We start from the raw sequence: 19,501 nt of genomic DNA on the forward strand, positions 1-19,501 counted from the left end.
CTGTAAAGAGTTAAAAAAAAAAAATCTGGTTGACTGTTGACTTCATTTCTCCACCAACACAGTGCTCCCATTTGTATATTCTATAAATCTTAGCCCTCCTAATGGTCTACACGCTGGCGCAGAGTTTGGAACCCACATTTCCCACGGAACTTGAAAAGGTCTATCAGGGAACATGGGAAAACGTGCCAAGAACAAACAACGGTCTAGATGGCTTTCACGACGCAAATGAAGCTCAGTTACAAATACGCATCCTGGTATTTGGAAGGGATAGATACCTCTCTTAACAAAGGAAGAAATTTTCGTGAAAAAAGTTAAAGTGTGATGTGGAACGAGACGAACCAAGAAAAAAAAGTATAATGCTATGAATGAAAGACTTTGAAGTCAAGTGCTTAGGTACAGCCCCCCAAATAAAATCCGTTGTTTCCACAGCATTGCCGTGAATCTACACACACTTAAGATGCACTCACATATTTTGTTATTTTGCAATAGATCCGTTTTAATTTTGTTATTCATTTTTTATGTTTCACGATGTCCTTCTTAAGAATGCCCTCTTTTATTTCTCGTGATTTTATCTTTTACTGCAAAATTGAGCTACGGCCAATTAGTTATATGGCAAAAAAAAATATATATATATATGCTTGCAGTGAAAACACAGGACACGGTTCTTTTTTATATCATAAAAGGCTCGAACGCAGCGCATAGTCAAATGCAAATCAGCCGTAGAGGTTCAAGATAAAATAAAGCAATGTCAAACTACAAGCATCCCTGGCCCACCTCCCCTGCCAGACGCCCCCACATACCTGCACCCCCTCCTCCCAGTGGGCTCACGAGAAGGCAGGTTTTGAGGTCAGACTGGCTCCGGAGCTGGGCCCCATCAACCCTCTGGCCTCTTGCTGTTCAAGGCGTGGTCCTCCGAACAGTGTCCTAGTGTCACCTGGGAGCCGATCAGAAACGTGAACTCAATCTCAGGCTCCACCTCGGACCCATGGAATCAGAATCTACATTCTAACAAGAAAATCGCCCGGATTTGCACATGCAGTCAAGTCTGGGATGCATGATTGCAGGCAACTCCTATTCATTCCCCAAGACCCACCTGGAAGCTGTGAAAAGTGAAATAAAGTGGGGTCACTTATGTCAAGGGATTTTTAAAACAGAGCCGGGAGGCCATAAGGAGGTGGGCCTCATGCACGTCCTCCCCCGGTGGATCCATGAACCAGGCCAAACCACAACACCTGCAACTTGCTACAGCTAAAGAGACTTTGCTTTAAAACCGATTATATTCAGCCAAGATGAGTTTTCTGCCACCGACACCAATCAGAATTCTTTGTGAACAACATACACAAAAACCAGTGTTCCCTTTCATCTTTAAAAAGCCTTGACTTTTGTTCTGGAGGTGGGTGGAGAGAAACACTATTTGGGTTGCTGCCCAAACTGCGCTCCCCGAATCCCAATTGTGAGACCCCAAAGAAATGCTTTTTTTGCTTTAGCTCTCTTCTCTCGGTCCACAAAGCTGTCCCCTGGACCCCCTAGGCTGGGTTAGGTGGCCCTCTATTTAGCAAGAGTCATACCCTCAGGCAGCTGCTTCTTTCCTTGGCTGGTGACAGCAGGGACTGTGATCCCTCCCTCATCCTGACTCTGGTGAGCAGAGGCTACCATTTTCGTGAACCTTTTCAGTAGCAGGTCATTTACCAGCATGTAATTCTCACACTAACCCTGCAGGATATAAACCAGCACGATCCCCTCTTACAACTGAGGAGATTGGGCTGACAGGATTCAACGCATTGCTCAAGATGAACATAGAACAGGCAGGGTAGGACTTGAACTTCAGGGCGTCTGAGACCAAGCCGGAGGGTGGCAGCACCTGGCACAGGGCACACAGCAGGTGGGGAAGGACGCGTGGGAGGGGAGGACCTGTGCCACGTTATGGAACAAGGCACGGACGGACGCAAACATGCCAGCACACAGTTCCTGAGAAGGAAATCAGCGCCTTGTGCAGAGTGCTCGGGAGGTCCAAGGAAGCAGAAAATCTGAAACCTGAGTCCTTTTTTCTCTAGCTCTTCCACGGTTTAGCAGTCCCCAAGCCAAGGCTTCCCTTAATCCAATTAAAACGGACTTATTTATGCTTATCAGCTCTTTATTTGGTTTGTTAGAAACGTGCAAATCACCCAGAAGCCTCTTTGTCCCCTGAACCAAAAGGCATCAATAAAACTATTAAGTTAAATCCAATTAAATGCAGCTGCTGGAGCTGGAGTGTGGCAGAGCAGAACAGAAACGAGGGAGGGGTGGGCCTCCTGGCTTATGTGGCTCCTCTCAAGCATCCCCTCGAATGTGGGCAGGGAAAGGGCAGAGAGAGCCACTACCTAACTGTGAGCCTGAGAGTGGACTTGTAGCAGATCATATAATTATTCCAGTAACTCCTCAAGGTGGACCCTATGGACCCCTTTTGCAGATGAACGAACTGAGGCTCAGAGAGGTGAGGCAGTTTGTCCAGAACGTCACAGCTGGGAAGTGGCAGAGGCAGGATTTGAACCCTGATCTGTCTAAACCCTCTGCCTGGAATCTTGGAAACCCAGATCTTATGGGGTCCTCAGAGGCTGTCCTGTCCAAGAGCAAGGCTCTGCAAACACACAGACCTGAGTCTCTGCACCTGTAAAATGTGCAGAACCATGCCGGGCGGCTGACCAGGGCTTGGGGAGGGGGTCTGTGAAATGCTGTGTGTCTTAAGCACCTTAGGCACATAGTAGGTACTTGTTATATGCTAACTTCTGATAACCGCACTCTTGTCAAAACCCATCATCTCCCACTCCTCAGAAGGGAAGGCGGATACCCAGAAAGGAAACGAGACCTCAAGGTTACACAGAGACCCCGTAACAGAGCTGGGACTCAAACACGAGTCTCTTGCCCCCTGATTTGGCATCTCATTTCAGATCCCAAACTGCCTCTCCATTTTGCAGATGAGACAACTGAGGCACACAGAGCAGCAGGCACTCAGCGGCCAAGGTCACCCAGTAGGGTGCTGAGCACAGGAGCTCCACAGCCACCGTGCCCCGGACCGGACTCAGGTCTTGGCACCCACTGTTCTTCAGCATTGCTTGGGCACATACCTTGACCTCCCTGAGCCTCTGGTTCGTCCTCTTTAAAAGTGGGGCCCATCAGGCCATCCCAGCGGACCTCCAGCGTGGTGTGAGGTCAACAGGTGGTGTGAAAGCCCCGTGGTAGACAACACAACTGCCCACCGGCAGCACTGCACGCGGAATGTTTAGAGGACGGCTTGAGCGTCTGTTCCTGTAGCTGCAAAGGCCCAGGGTGGGTTCCTCATTCCTGGTAACCCTCAGACCCAAGGGCCACAGGCCGCTCAGGAAGGGAGGGCAGACACCCAGGATTCTAGGCAACCCTGATCCTATTACAGATACATTATGAACCTTAGGGGATCGCACGAAGCACCACCCTCCCCACGGAGCTTTTCCAACCCCGTTGCTGGCCCATCCCCAGCTTCCCAGAAGTCTGGTGAACAACTCGACATCAGCGAGGAGAAACAGGGCGTGCAACTGGGCACAGGAGCTGCTCACAGCCGTGCCGACGCCCCGCCGGGCTGCCACGGCACAGCCTTCGAGGTGCAAAGAGAAGCCCTCTGAAGTCAAAGGTGGCTTCCACGCCCGTCTCCACCGCAGGTCCCAGCCGGGTCACCCTAGGCGGGTGACTCACCTCCTCCCCATCTGCAAAGCATGGAATCCTCATCAGTAACCACTGAAGGGTTGTTAATCCTCATCGTAATAGTATCATTCTGACTTTCTCATTCCAATTTCTAAGCCCCAAAGCCTGTTGGGAACAGCAGAAGGTGTCGAGGAGTAATGGTAATGGGTGGCTTTTCTGGAAATTACGAAGAAGCTGTTCTTGTTAGTGTTCTTGATGAGCCCGTGTGCAGGGAAGGAGGTCAGGCTCTGTTACAGAAGAGGGAGGGTGGGGGGAAGGAGGATGCTCTGCGCTGGGGGGCTATGAGGGGTTGGGCCGCAAGGCTATGGACTCAAGTCAGGCCACTGTCTTGAGGGAGGATTTTCCAATTTCCTTTATTCTCCTTCTCCGACACACAAAAGCCGTGCCTAGAAGCCCAGCTCCCGGATTCTGCCCGGGCAAGCAGCAGACCCCCTTCCCTGTACAACTCTGAGGCTGACCACTGGATGATGGGAACACAGAGCGCAGGCAGAGGAGAAGAAAAGCTGCTTCTTTCCCAGAACCAGGATTTGTAGAAGGGGAGAGGGATTCTGGAGAGAGGATTGGCCAGGCATTTGCTTGGTACACGAAGGATGTACCTGGTACACGAAGGATGCTCATCCCCATCCCAGCTGGGAGGACGGCAGAGCCCTGGGGCATCAGGGCTGGGGCGTTTGCATGGGGTGGGGGGGTGGAGGGGAGCAAAGGGGAAACTAGTCAGCCACGCCCAGGGCCAGATCCTCTTTCCATGAGTTTCCACCTGCACGTGCAGGACACCTCTCTGCACCAGAAGGCAGAGGACCCTGGGGACCTCCATGCTCTGCCAGGCTCCAGAGACATCAGAGCAAACCCTGCCCGCCACGTGCCGCAACAAGCCCAGGAGAAAGGCAGGGGAGGGCAGCGCCTGGGAGAGAATGAGTATGTTTATCCAAGGGAGACTTAGCTCAGGAACCTCAGGAACCTGTAAAGAACCTCAAGAAGCTCAGGAACCTGTAAAATTAACATTTGAACGAAAATGCTAGAACTGGCTATTTCAGTTTGCTAGGGCTGCTATCACAAAGCACCACAGAGCGGAGGGCTTAAACAACAGGAACGTAAGGTCTCACAGTTCTGGAGGCTGGGAGTCCAAGGTCAAGGTGCTGGCAGTGTTGGCTCCTTCTGAGGCTCCTCTCCTTGGCTTGTCGATGGCCTTCTTCTGCCAGTATCTCTTCATATCACCTCCCTGTACGTGTCTGCACTCAAATATCCCCCTTTTCTAAGGACACCCGTCATACAGGACCCACTCTAATGATCCGATTTTAACTCGATGACGTCCGTAAAGGGTCTCTCCAAAGCAGGTCACATTCTGAGGTGCTGGGAGTGAGGACGTCAACACATGAATTTCAGGGGGGCCCAATTTGACCCATAACATGGGTGAAGCCTAATTTTTTGTTTTCTGGTTTTTGTTTTGTTTTCTGCCAATGTGGGGTCGGGGGTGGGAGGGGTTGGGAGAGACGTCATAAGTCAGACCACGAGGGCTACAAAGAAATTACATTTTTTTTCACACAGCCAAATAGTAGCAAGCATTCAATGTGCAACCCCAATATATAATTTAGGCAGATTTGCACAGTCTCCTGAATCACTGGCCTGGATTAGGCCTGGCCCCCAGAGATAACAAAACAAATGCAGTCTTGTAGCCCTGGTAAGAGGGAAAACTGGAATCGAACATTACAAAAGCAAGCTCTAGCAACTTTTTAAGCACCTAATGTTTTTCAGGTGCCGTGATAAGCTCTTTACATGGATTATTTTATTGAATCCTCCTGCAGCCCTACAAGGCTTTTTCTATTACACTCCCGATCTCACAGATGGGTAAACTGGGACTCAGAAAGCGACAGTTATTTGCCCCGATCAACCTGGCCCGAGTCCAGAGCCTGTATGTGAGGTCACGGCCCACCCCGCCGACCCCTCTTTCCTGAGCCGGCTGACATCTTAAAGCCTCAAGAACTCTTCCCTCCACTCTGAGGGGAGATGAGAGTGCAGGGACCCCAGAGGCTGGGCTGGTGGGCAGAAAGCTCAGCGATAAAGAAAAACAGACTAGACTGTAGATGCTAGTAATGATGATAACTGGGTGATCTCTGGGATCGTAAGTGATTTTCCTTTGATTTTTCTTTTCTTTTTGCTCGTTCATATATTTTAAGTTTTTTTGCCAAAGATTATGTTTTACTTAATATAAAGAACAGGAAGGAATCATTAGTCTCAAGGGATAAAGCATGCTGTTTCCTAAGAAATAAGTTCTTAATTTCTAAGGGCTGGCCCCCCCGACCCCCACGCCCCTCTGTAGTTTTAAAACGCTCCCATCTGAGAATTTCTGTTTCCCCAGGACAAGAAGGCAAATCTGCAGGCTGAGCAATTTAGAACTCCTGCCTCCTCTGTAGCAGACACCGCTGGACGCCTGTCCCTAAACCCCTCCCCTTCTTCGGGGTAGAGCCCTGATTGTGTTCCAATGTCCACTCCCCTCGCCTGTGGTTCCTGGGTGGATCCTGATTGGTCTAAGCCATCTCCTTTGCCTGCCAGTGATTGGTTCAGGAGTAGCATGTGACCCAATTCTGGCCAATGAGATGAGGGGGGAGCTTGCTGGGGGCTCTTGCAACATTCTGAAACCATCTCTCCCTTCTGCTTGATGTCACATACGTGGAAACTGTCTTATGACCCCGGGGGCATGCCATCCCGGGGACAAACCCTAACCTCTGAAGATCACAGAGCAGAGAGAAGAGAACACTCTGGGCCCTTGACATCATCACCCAGCTGCTGAATTCCCAACCTACAGGCATTCTTATCGGGTGAAAGAATGTGCTTTCCTTGTTGCGTCAGACGCTTTGAGTTGCAGTTTCTGTTACTTGCAGCCAAATGCATCCTGATTGCTGTAATCTTATGTCTTTCAGGCTTCACCTGGTTTATTTCACATGGTGAGTCCAAAGATGAATGCCAACCGGCACGGATTATTAGGACTCTTACTTGTGTTATTTATATTGCCGGCCTTGGAAGATACACTGATTGTCTGTTTCTCTGCTTCTCAAGTTTACACGGATTGATGTGTCCGAACCAGAATGTGACAAAAGACCGAGCCGTTGAAGGGCGCCAATGATCACATGCAAGAGCTGGGAACAAGATCACTGGGCATGGGGACCTCTGGATTCCTGTCCTGGCTCACCTCTGATGGATTGTGGGACTAACCTTCCTCCCCTGGACAGGGCTTTGACTGGACTGACCATAAGGACCTGGTCATCTGACATTAAGATTGAACAAGCCATTTCCATCGATCTATCCGCATCCTTGACGATGCTGCGGCCAGGAGATCAGGACGAGGCTTCCAATCCGGGATCTAGAAAAGGTGACATTTCAGATGAAAACCCTATTGATCCTATAGTGAGCCTGGGAGGGGACCGTGGAAGCCATTCCATTCCCAATTTCATGTTCTGTCAGTCTGCCCCAGTTCCTGCAAGTCCAGCTGGAGCATGCCATTCTCTTGGGTTAAGTGGTGCTCTCTCCCTGCTGGTCTTTCAAAGGAGGGAAAGAGCTGGGGGATCAATCACTGTCCTATTTTGAGGAGTCAGGGAGGGAAGAGCAGTTGCTGACAGTGGCTTCCTGGTTCCCAGAATCGATCTCAGTTCCCAGCCAAGATGTGAGTTTTCTCTCTCTAACTCCCGAGAGGTTTCAGGCGTTGCAACAGAAAGCTTTTCTCTCCACTCCGTACTGATTCCTCTGTACCTAGGTTCTGCAACTCAAGAAACAGCATGCCTAGTGGAGGAGTAGAAGAAGCCACAAAGCTACCCAGACGTGGGTTCAAATCCCAGCTTTTGTACATACTAACATGTCGTGAGATTCATGAACGTTAGGGCAGTGCCTGCTCAGGTGTCCCCAGAGCCCAGCACAGTCTGGGGCACATAATAGGTGCTCAACAAAAAATCAATGGGTGGCTATCGGTGTGGTTCTGGGAAACGTCCTTGACCCCTTTGAACTTCAGCGTCTTCACCTCTGAAGGGAAGGTGGTTTTTTGCCAGCAGGTTTTTAATGAGGATGAGACGAGATGATGGATGTGGCATTGCCTCTGGTTGCTTGTCATGGTGCCTGAAATGCCATCAAGAGTCAGCTCTTCCCAGTCAAGCACTAGGGTCTCAGCCGTGGCCTGGGCATCATATTAGCTGCCTTCCATCAACCAGGGGCTCACCAGCTATTACCACCCACCAGCCACAGTGGAGAGCCCCCTTTTCCACCTCCCCGTGTGTGTGTGTGTGTGTGTGTGTGTGTGTGTGTGTGTGTGTGTGTGTGTGTGTCTGTCCTTCCTCCACAGCTCCAACGTCTGGGCGCCAACCAGAAACTCATTCAATCATCCCGATATTTGCTGCACGGGCGCCAAACAGCTGCATGGTGGAAACCAGGGAAAAGAAGATCCTGGGGTCCACCTCTGGGCTCCAAGGGTCCTTGAGCATCAGGTGTCTAGCTGGACTTTCTGCCGTAGCTTCGCCCAGTGCCCACCACAGACCTGGCACCCAGCTGATTGCTTCATCCATGATTTCTAAAGGGAAGGATAAACACAGGAAGTTTGTGGTCACGGTTGTACCAGCCAAATCCTTAACAGAGTCCTGGTCCGGAAAAGAACTACAAAACAATGCAAGGGGTGGGGGGTGTGGTGGGTGGGAGGGGAGGCATCTGGTTCCTTTATTTTCAGGCTGCAATTAATCAGACAAAGGGGAAAGGAAAAGGCCAGGGGAGATAAAAGCACTGAATGGAAACCTCCTTGGTTTGGGAGCACTCCTGATGGTACCGGGGCAAGACCTCCATGCTGGCTTCTCCACTTCTGAACCAAGCGACCCCGGGTTGGGGCAGGGAGGGCTCAGTATCCACGTCTGTGAAATGGGCGATAGTCCCCTCCCGCAACTTTCCTTGGGATAGGAAAAGAAAAAAGTGAAAACACTTTGGAAATAGCGTATTGTAATTGTGATCATCTTGAAACTCGATGATGGTGATGATTTGATCAAAGGAACGTCCGCTTATGGTTATTTCCCCACTTATACAGCAAAGGATCGTGAGCACGTTTCCTGGGCTGAGCTCCGCTCTGGGTGCCGAGGCTACAGAGGCGCATCAGACAGACAAGGGCTCCTCCGCCCAGCAGAGGGACAGACTGAAGGCAGCTAAACACAAATATATAAACTTCCAGATGGCAGGAAGTAGCGTCAGGGATGGAAAACAGAGGATCTGATAGTGAATAGGGATGGGGCTGCTTTACCCGCGGGGAGGGGTCAGAGGGGTCAGGAAGGGCCTCGCTCAGGAGAGGCTGGGGCAGGAAGGAGGAGGGGGGCCCAGTCATGCCATCAGTGGTCTGGGAACAGCAAATACAAAGGCAGGGAGGGACGCCTGGATGGGGAGCAGCACGAGCTGAAGATGGAGGAGGTAGCGTCAATCCTCTAGGACTTCGCAAGCCCCTGTAAGGGGTTTGGATTGCTGGGCTCCATGATGGAAGCTCACTCCCACTGCTTCATGGAGGGTGGATTGTGGGGGGCAAGGCCGGGAGCACGGAGACCAGGGAGGAGGCTGACGTGCTTCCAGATGAAAGTGGGTGGCGTATGCAAGCCCGGCACCTGCTAAGTGCTTCTGTGTGACATCTTGAATCCTCACGGCAACCCCGTGAGCTGCAGATTCTTCTTGTACCCATTTTACAGATGAGAAAACTGAAGCTTTGGAGATGTTGAGCTGCTTGTCCAAGTCATAGAGCCTTAACCGAAGCCCTAACCCTAGCCGATGTCAATGGTGGAACTGGGATTCAAGCCTGAGCATTCTGACACCTGAGCCCACATGACCCTGTTGTAGCCCTCAAAGGCTATGGGGACAGGGCTGGGGTGACCCCTGGGAAGGCTCAGTCCTTCCTGAGATGCTGCCTCCCTGGATGGACCCTGCTGAGACTACATAGTCTCCCCCTGACTTGCTCTCTTGAATCTGATTCTGTTCAGAGTGCCAAAGGGAGTGGGGAGTCCCTCCTGAAGGCACCATGAATTAGTTCATAAATTTTACATTTTAAAATTTACTTTTCAAAATACTTTTATTGAGGCCTAACTTACTACAGTAAAGTGCAATAATCATATATGTATAGACAAATGACGGATGGTTTGATGAAGATAGCCACGTACCTACCACCTAGATCCAGATAGAGCGCATCGTCACCCCTATGCAGGACACCTGTGAGGGATAACAAACATGGCCTGTCTCTGCCCTGTACCAGGGTTTCCCAAGGTCCCCTGCTTTCCCTTTATAGGATTCCGCTGGAAATGCCCCAATGACGCCCCCCCCCCCCGCCCAGATCCCGAGCAGGGGTCCTTCGGGGCAGCTCAGCACCAAAAGCCCTGACTGACAAACTGGCAGCTCGGTGAACGCCCAGGTCTGTTCTAGAACAGCGGTGCTCAGAAAAGTGGCTCACGTGGGCATTTTCCCACGCAGCTCATGTCCCAACAGTCAGGGAGGTGGGAGGTCCCATTCTGATCTGCAAAGAACCTCAGTTTCACTGTCTGTAAAAGGAGGGGGGGATGGGAAGGGATGTGGTTTTTAAGATTCCTAGGGCTGTGAGGAAATGACAAGCCCATCCAGACACCATTTCCTTCCTCCGAGAGGAAAAAGCAATCCGTCAGATCCCCCCCACCCCTGGTTTCCACCTCCTTAAAATCTGACACTGGACAGAGAGCGTATGCTTGCCTACCTCTCTCCAGGGAGGAGTCTTGTTAGAGGACAGTCTGTGTTTCCAAGTTGCTTTCGAGTCAAACACACTTGGGTTGGAATCCTAGCTCTGTCACTTATTAGCTGTGTGACGCTGGGCAAGACACTGCACCTCTCTGAACCTTCATTTCCTCACAGCGAATGGGGCTAGGAATGGCTGCTACCACAAAGTTTGTCGTAAGGATTCAATGAGATAATGAGACCAAAGCACTTGGAGGATACCCAAACCCCGGGCATGCTCAATTAATATGACCTACTATTATTATTAGGGGTCGTGCTTTCTTGAAGCTTTGGGCACAAGATAAGCGTCCAATGCACCTGTGCTTCCTGCACCCTTGACTACCTGTCTCCTTGCCTGCACCTGCCCATTGACCAGGCCTTTGGGCAGTTAACTGGCTGCCCCCCCGGGGGGAGAGACTTCCGGAAGCTCCCCGGGACAGAGCTCGGGTGACCTCCAAAGTCAAACCCTAGTGCAAGCACTTAGCGTCTTGTCTGCCTAAATTCACCCCAGCCGCCGCCCACAAGTGCACATTAATATGCCTCTGTTCCTCTTAGGTTAATATATGTATTATTTATAGGGCTTTATTATGTGCTCAGAGGGCTCCCCTGAGAAATGTAATTGTGCACTGGGAGGTAAATTTGAATAATATTTACAATTAATTTCCATCAATAAAGCAATGCTCCGAGGTCTCTGTGCAGCTGAAATGGGCCCTGGGTTGGCTTCCCGCTAACGGCTCCCCTGAGAAAGCTTGGGTAGCTTTTAGGTATCTCTTGAATAGTCCACTTCTCTGGAGCTCTACCTCTGCTCCCATCCTCCCGGCTTCCCCTTCGGCCCTTCCCATCCTGCCCTGCCCAGAGCAGCCCCGGGCATTGGGCATCATGGCAAGATGCAGATCGGAGCGTGGCCTGCCCTGCCCACGGGCTCCCCTGCTCTCTTCTCCATCCTATCTGCTCTGGGCTCATTCTACTCCCTCGGCGGCAGCCCCCATCCCCTTCAGTCCCTCGCCATCACTCTCTCCTCCCGTGCTGTTCCGGCCACCTGGAGCACCCTCTCCCACGTCCCCCCCCTCCTCCTGCCACCGAATCAGCACCTACCCATCCTACACGTCTCAACTCAAGCGTCTCTTCCCCGAGGAGGTTTCCCTGGTCTTTGGACAGGCTCAGATCTCTCTCTAATAGGTGTGTAGCGCTTAGCGTGGCAGTTTTCTATTAAGGGTGCGGTTTTTAAAAAACTATTGGCTGTCTCTCCCACTAACCAATGGAGGAGCTCCTGAGGACAGAGGCTGTGTATGCCCTGCTCACCCTTGCATTCCCGGTGCCTACCACAGCAGTGGCAAAGAGAAGGTAGTAAATAGATTTTTAGGGCATGGATGAATGGGTGGGTATAGAAATGGTTATGTAAATGGCTGGCTGGGTGGGTAGGTAGATGGATGTTGCGGTGGATGGGTGGGGGCTATCTGGAGTCAGTTACTAACAACCTACTGTCCTTGGCTGCTAAGAAATTGAAATAAGTGGAGGGAATGCTTTTCAAAATGCAGATTCTTTGAAGTCCTAAATTTGGGGACTGGTAGGGAGGTTCAGGCTTCCTCCTGCTGCTGCCTCCCAGCACTGCTATGTGACTTTGGACCGCACGCTGCACTTCTCTGAGCCTGGCCTGCTGTTCTGACGTGAAGGAGGAAGGCAAAGGGGCTTGGGGGGCAGGAACGTCCAGCTCAGCGCCCCACTCTCACCTCAGTCTCTTTATTCAAAAGCAACTTTGTCCTTAACAAGGACAAGATGCAGGAGGATGTCATGGTTGCATTTCAGGATTTAATGAGAAACTCCTGGTGGGGCAGCCAGGCAGAGGCCTGACCCTAAGGAGGAAACAGCTGGTTTGAATTTTACTCCTGTTCATCAGCTTTTCCAAGGACAAAATGATTTCCTGGCTCCCTGGCCCGGCCCGGCCAGCATGCAGCCCAGGAGGACCGAGGGCCCCAGCCCGAGCAAGCAGCAGCTGGGGTTCAGAGCCTGGGTGGTTGAGGACCGTCTCTGGGGCCTGACGTCCCATGCAGTCTCGTGCCTTAGCCACTTCACCTGTGCCGCTGCGGTGGGAGGTGACCAGAAGCACTGGGCAATCTTTCAAGCTCCGTTTTTTGCTCTCCGATGGCCCAAGTTTAGATTTCTTGAAGCCACTGGACGCCCAGACTTGGGGTCAACTCCGAGCTGCCTCATCATAAGCACAATGACCCACGGAGGGAAGGAACAGTCTGTCTCTTAATGAGGTGTGATTTCCAAACAGCCCATGGCCTCGGGAACCTGCCCAGCGCTGTGCAGACATTACATCTGTTCATTGCATCTTGTCAGGGAACTGGCTTCACAATGACAACACGTGGAAGACAAGAGAATGTGGACACTGGCAGGCCAGAGACTGCCTCGGGCCCAGCTTTTGTACCCCCACCGCCTTCCCTGCAGGTCTCGGGGGTGCAGCAGATGGGAAACATGGTGGGCACGAGCGGACGGGCATCGGGGACTGGAGGCCGAGCGTACTTTCTTTGCCATGTTGGGTCACTGTGGAAAACTATTTGCAAGGCTGGCTTAGGGGTTATTAAGAGGTTTATATTAATCTGCCGAGGAATCAATATTTATGGTCAAAACCCCAAGTCTCTCTCCAAACCCTGATTCTGCAGCTTTCTTTGAGCCAGGCCGACCTAGTTTCAAATCCAGGTTCTGGCAGAGACCTGCTGGATGCCCTCAGGGAAGTTACTTAACCTCTCTGAGCTTCAGCTATCCCTCATATGTAGAAGGGCAGTACTAACGTGTACCGAACTCAGGCCTGCCAGGGGGAATACACGAGATAATACACGGACAGTGTTTAGGGTAAAGGGTGCTAATAAATGCAGGCTATCATGAGAGTCTAGAATATTCTCAATGGATACAATGGTCATTAAAAAAAAACCAGAGGATCTGGAGCCAGACAGAGCTGGGTTCACATCTTAACTCTGCTTCTGGCTAGCTGCGCGTCGCTGGGTGAGTTACTCCCCGCCCCACCCCCACGGAGCCTCGGCTTTGTCATCTCTAAGTGGGACGATGACACTGTAGCACAGGAAGGTGTCAGTCCTCGTTGAGAAAAGGCAACAGGGCTGCATGTGGAGGGGTTCCACGCCTGTGGCGTCCCCATGGCCTGCATCTCAGAGGCACACGACAAGGGCCCAGGCTGCAGGCTCTGCTGAGTTCAGTGACTGAGCCCTTGGACCTTCTCTTCAACCTGCAGGATGCTCCCAGGTTGCTTCCTGAAGCTGATTTTGGCAAGGCTTTGAGGAAGCTGAGGAGGACAGGCCCTCCTTCCCTGGCCCCCTGACCTGGTGTGCTTAATTCTGAGCACCGGCAGTCAGAGCCAGTGGACCAGGGAAGGAAGGGACAGTCCCCGGGGACGGGGTGGAAGCTGTGGGTGGCGCTGCCCGCCATGGCCCGGACCTCCGGCAACAAAGGCGAGGGGCTGGCACCACCCTCATCCCCCAAATAGCTCTGGCCCCCAAAGCACCATCACCCTGGGAAGTTCGAGGGTGAGCACCTTCAGGCTGCCTCCTTTGAGGGCCTTAGCTCTTCTCCCTCCCCCGCTTCCCCCAGGCCCCAGGTCCTCACAGAGAGAGTCCAAGGTTGAGAGGACACGGCATGCCCTGTCCACCGGGCCACTCAAAGAAAGGAGTTCCAGGCCCTGGACTCCCAGCTCAAAACACAGGTCAGCACCGTGCAGACTACAGCGGGCATCAGTGAGTCCTGAAGAGGTTTCTGCCATGGTCTTGAGAAGGCAGAGCTCGGGGCCTCCAAGGCCGGAGTGTCTGTCCATCGGGCCTTCCCAGATGAGCCTCAAAGCATGCTGGTCTCCCTCTCGTTCATCGACGACATCTTGGTAAAGCTCCTGTGGCTGGGGTAGGAGGAGTGGCCCGTGTCCTCACTCAGAGCGTTGACCAGGCGGGAAAAGAGGGCCACCTTGAACTTTCTGAAGTCCTGGCCCATGAAGACGTACAGAATGGGGTTCATGCAGCTGTTGGCGATGGCGATGGCCGTGGCCAGGGGCAGACCCAGGCTGAAGACGGAGCCGGGCACGGCGGCGTGGTGGAGCTCCAGCAGGTAGAGCGTGTGGTAGGGACACCAACAGAGGAAGAAAGTGATGATGATGGTCACGATGATCTTGAAGGGCTTCTTGGTCTTGGCCAGGCGGTTGCGCCGCAGCTTGCAGACGATGGTGAAGTAGCAGGCCGTGATGATGAGCACGGGGACCAGGAATCCACAGAGGAAGCGGGTGACGGTCACCACCATGTGCCGGCCGAAGCCCACGGGGTCCAGGCGGGTGTGAGTGGGCCACGGGGCAGAGCCGGCCGCGGACAGGCTGAAGTTGTTAAAGCAGGATATTTTCCCATGCACGTGGGCCGTGTCCCGGAAGACCAGGGACGGAGAGCTCAGGAAGAAAGCCAGCACCCAGATGACCATGCAGGCCACGTAGGCCAGCCGCACGCTGCGGTGGTTCTGCGACCAGACGGGGAAGAGCACAGAGATGCAGCGGTCGAAGCTGATGACGGTCAGCAGGAAGACGCTGGTGTACATGTTGTGGATGAGCAGGAAGTTGCTGATCTTGCACATGGCCGTCCCGAAGACCCAGTGGTAGTCCATGGCGGCGTAGGCGATGTGGATCGGGAGGAAGATGTTGAACAGGAAGTCCGCCACGGCCAGGTTGAGGAACCAGACGGTGTTCACCGTCTTCTTCAACTTGAAGGTGGCGATGATGATCACCAGCCCGTTGCCCAGGATCCCGAGGAAGCAGACGATGCTGTAGACCACCACCAGGAAGATCCTGGCCACCTTGCCTTCCAGGGGAGAAGACTCCTCCAAGACCATAATGGGGTCAAAATCATCCGAGTAGTCATCATAGGCGAGGGAGGTGTTGTAATCCTCGTCACCCATTCTCTGCGAAGGGAGACAGGGGTCAGTAGGGGACGCGTGAGGGGACTGGCTCTAAGAGCTTGGCCAACTCCAGCAAGGCCGACAGGGTTCTGCCTGACTCTGAGCCAGGCCAGTTTGGTATCTTGACGGCTCAAGTACTTACTTAACTACAACCCCCATTTTACAGACAGGGAAGCTGAGGTGGAGATAGCCTGAGTCACTTGCCCGAGGTTATACAACGGAGAAGAGGCGGAGCCGGGAGCCACAGCCCTCCTTCAGAGTCTGTTCTCGCGACAACCCTGTTTTGCTGCCTCTCTGGGACCCTCCCCTTCCCCTTACAGTCTAGTGAAGGAAACGAACATTCATCAGATTCCTCAATTCATGGTAAAATCGCAATGATGGTGCAATGAAGGAGGGGTGCGGTAGTGCTGGGACCTTGGCTCCAGCCACGTTTCCCAAACCCCGTGCTGGCATTCTCCAAGTGCTTCCGCCTTGTCACGGGTCCCCCACCAGTGCCCTTTGGAGACATTTGTTCAGACCACAGAAGACCCTCACCGTTCACTGTTGGGGTGTCCAAGGCTCTCTGACGGGGGTCCTTGGCCAGTCAGTCCCTGGGCACAGCCAGAAACACCTGCAGGAAAAGGACAGAGAGGTAGCGGTTCGATCCAGGGATAGAGCCAGAGATCGGATCTGTTGTCACCGCTCCCAGTTTACAGAGGAGGAAGCAGAGGCTCAGAAAGGCTAAGTGATACTGGGTATTTACCCCAAAGATACAAATGTAGGGACCCGAAGGGGTACGTGCACCCCAATGTTTATAGTAGCAATGTCCACAATAGCCAAACTGTGGAAAGAGCCAAGATGCCCATCGACAGATGAATGGATAAAGAAGATGGGGTATATATACACAATGGAATATTATGCAGCCATCAAAAGGAATGAGATCTTGCCATTTGCAACGACGTGGATGGAACTGGAGGGTGTTATGCTGAGTGAAATAAGTCAATCAGAGAAAGACATGTATCATATGATCTCACTGATATGAGGAATTCTTAATCTCAGGAACAAACTGAGGGTTGCTGGAGTGGTGGGGGCTGGGAGGGATGGGGTGGCTGGGTGATAGACATTGGGGAGGGTGTGTGCTACGGTGAGCGCTGTGAATTGTGCAAGACTGTTGAATCACAGATCTGTACTTCTGAAACAAATAACGCAACATATTTTAAGAAAAAAGAAAAAGAAGAAGATAGCAGGAGAGGAAGAATGAAGGGGAGTAAGTCAGAGGGGGAGACGAACCATGAGAGACGATGGACTCTGAGAAACAAACTGAGGGTTCTAGAGGGGAGGGGGGTGGGGGGATGGGTTAGCCTGGTGATGGGTATTAAAGAGGGCACGTTCTGCGTGGAGCACTGGGTGTTATGCACAAACAATGAATCATGGAACACTGCATCAAAAACTAATGATGTAATGTATGGTGATTAACATAACAATAAAAAATTAAAAAAAAAAAGAAAGGCTAAGTGATGCCCAAGGGCGGAGGCTGGGGAGTGGTGGAGCCCCTCAAACCCAGATGAACTGCCGGCGCCTTCACCCCAACCGCTGCCCCACCCAAGCACATCCACAGAGGAGGGCCTGCACCAGGGGCAGGGGTAGGGGAAGGCGCGGGGGGAAGGGGGTGTGGGGCGGGGCGGGAGCATGCGGAGAGCTCCAGGCAAGTCTGCTGCCAGGACAGCCCCAGAAAGCACCATTCCAGTCACTGGGAAGACAGAAGAGGAATGGCCCTGAACACCCACTACTCCCCTCGTCTTGTCTTCCCAGGGCCTCTTTGAGGCAGGTGTGGTGACTCCCGTTTCGGATCTGGGGAACCGAGGCCCAGAGAGAGAAGCCTCCTTCCCCCTGGGTGTTGCCCGGGCCCTGTGGGGGCTGTGGATCACATGCAGACCCGCCGACGCGACAGCCTGGGGAGGAGACGGACACGAATACATTCACCGAGCACCTACCATGTGCCAGGCAACTTAAGTGGTACTTGGGCCAATTCCCAGAGCAACCTTGTTGGGGATTTTCCCAATCTAAGGAGGGATGCACTGAGATTGCGGGGAGTTGGCAAGCTTGGGAGGTCTTGGAGGCGCGCCTGCGGGCATGGTTCAAACCCAACCTCAACCACCTGCCAGCTATGTGGCTTTGGATCCATGACTCCTCTCTGAGCCTTTGCTTCCTCATCAGTAAAATGGGGATACTCACTCCTTTGCAGAATGGATGTAAAAATCGCAGGCCCCGGGAATATGGCGCATCAGTTCGGTGCTGGCGCACAATAAACCCTCAAAAAATATTAGTGATTCCGTTAGGGCCCGGGTTGGGGAGGGGGGCGGAAACCACTGAATTCCAAGATGGGATTTGAACACGGGGCTCTGACAGCCCCACGCCCAGGCACCTCCCACCACCCAAGCTCTTCCCATCCTGACACATGGCCTCCAAACCAGATGTTCAGCTCCCGAGACTGCTGATCGATGCTTCATTATAAATAACTCAACTTCCACTGTGGAAATGCCCTGCTGGTCCTTAATGGCCTTGAGGTTGTATTTTATGGCAGAAAAGTCATCTTTTGCTTTTATTAAATAAAAGCCACTTGGACAAGCCCCTTGAGCATCATTCTGGGCTCAAGGGACTCAGAATTCAAGTGTCACCCCACTTGGGTATCATCCTACTTCTGCAGGCTGGGAAGATAGTCCAGATGTGCCCAGTGAAGGGTCCCCCGGGGCTTCCTGTGACCCCTGGAATGCAGAGAGCAGATGGGAACAAGAATGCCTCCCTCGTGTTGTTGGGAAGGGTCAGGTAAAGCGACAACGAACCCTTGGCCGACTGTAAATTAAAAAGAAGTATAAAGTTCTAGTTATTTGTGTTCCTTAAACAAGGAAACAGGAAGCTCCTGAAGAAAGTATAACGGTAGATCCATTCTACGTGTATATACACATAGCCAACATTTATTTGAGTGCTCAGTATATGCCCGGCACTGCTCCGCCAGGCTCCATGCAATGCTCCCGACAGCCCTGAAGGGGTAACTTTAACTTGCAGGTGCAAAAAATGGAGGTTCAGAGAGGTGAAGCAACTTGCCCAAGGCCAAACAGGTGGGAAGTTTGGACCTCCAAGGACCCCAGGTGAGCAGTGTCTTGGGGTCCCCCTGCTTCCCTGAGGGATTAAGCGGTCCCCAGTCCCGCCACTCACCCCTTGGAGCTCTTTAAGCCTTAGCTTTGAAGCCGGAGAGCTCAGACCTTCGTCACATTCTTGATCCTCCTACAGAGCTGCCTTCCCTGAGCCATCCTGCCAGGTTCCCCTTCATCTTTCCTTCAAGATGCCTAGACTCGGCTCCACGTGAAAATCATACCTGCGATGCCGTGTGTATCCCGGCCCATGAGCCACGGCCCACCCACTGCCTCTCTCCGGTGCCCTTTGTGAAGCCCCCTGCTCAGTGAGAAACGCCCAGGAGAATTCAGGGTAAAGAACAACATTGCTTCCCCTGAGGCACTGGGCTGTTTCCTCATTCTTAATAATTCAAGTTCAACAACTGATCACATTTCCCTTTTTGACGTGGCCACAAGGAAGCTCAGAGTCACATTTGCAGGTCAAAGGCAGCAATGGAGTCCACCCTGCTGCCCTCCCCCCCACCCCGCCAGCCTTCTGCACTGGTTCCGGCTGCTTCTTAGGTCTGCAGCGAGTTATACTTTCCAATGGTTTTAATTCCGGGTGATAAATAATAATTGATTGGGTGCACACAAGAGCCCAAACGCTATATAAATACTTTCACTGCATTAGCTCACACGTTCCCAGGAAGCCCCAGGAGTGGTGCTGCTGTGACCCCTCCCCCCCATGTGAAGGCGAGGGAGTGAGGCTATCGTCGAGGCTGGTGACCAATTCACACCCAGGATCATCAGACCTTGAGCCCTGCTCTTAACCACTGTGCTTTCCAGAAGGCAGAGCACCTGTTGCTACATCTGTTCTCAGGCCTCCTCATGCACTAGGGCGTCCAGCTCCATCTTCCCGGGCACCTACTCATTGCTCTCCTTTTCCTAGCCCCTCAAGGAGTCCACCTTCCCCGGTTCTCAGGACCAGTGAACCCTGAACTTACACCCATTTG

At 52.5% G+C, this 19,501-nt stretch overlaps 1 protein-coding gene across 10 annotated transcripts in view; it reads right to left on the reverse strand.

Moving 5' to 3' along the window:
- Window positions 1-3,152: 3,152 nt before the first annotated feature.
- Window positions 3,153-19,501, reverse strand: part of CMKLR1 (chemerin chemokine-like receptor 1) — a 64,773-nt gene continuing 48,424 nt past the window's right edge. For 8 of the 10 annotated variants that reach the window (XM_027576712.2, XM_027576705.2, XM_027576707.2 and 5 more), the window contains 2 exons: window positions 15,931-16,006; window positions 3,153-15,399 (listed from right to left, as the gene is read on the reverse strand). In XM_027576712.2, coding sequence (XP_027432513.2) covers window positions 14,302-15,396 — 1,095 coding nt within the window. In that variant the 5' untranslated portion in view covers window positions 15,397-15,399; window positions 15,931-16,006 and the 3' untranslated portion in view covers window positions 3,153-14,301. The remainder of the gene's footprint in view (window positions 15,400-15,930; window positions 16,007-19,501) is intronic. The other 2 variants (XR_003517024.2, XM_027576714.2) reach the window with 2 other exon arrangements.

Source organism: Zalophus californianus, chromosome 14 (genome assembly GCF_009762305.2).
Source record: "Zalophus californianus isolate mZalCal1 chromosome 14, mZalCal1.pri.v2, whole genome shotgun sequence".
NCBI classification, from domain to species: domain Eukaryota; kingdom Metazoa; phylum Chordata; class Mammalia; order Carnivora; family Otariidae; genus Zalophus; species Zalophus californianus.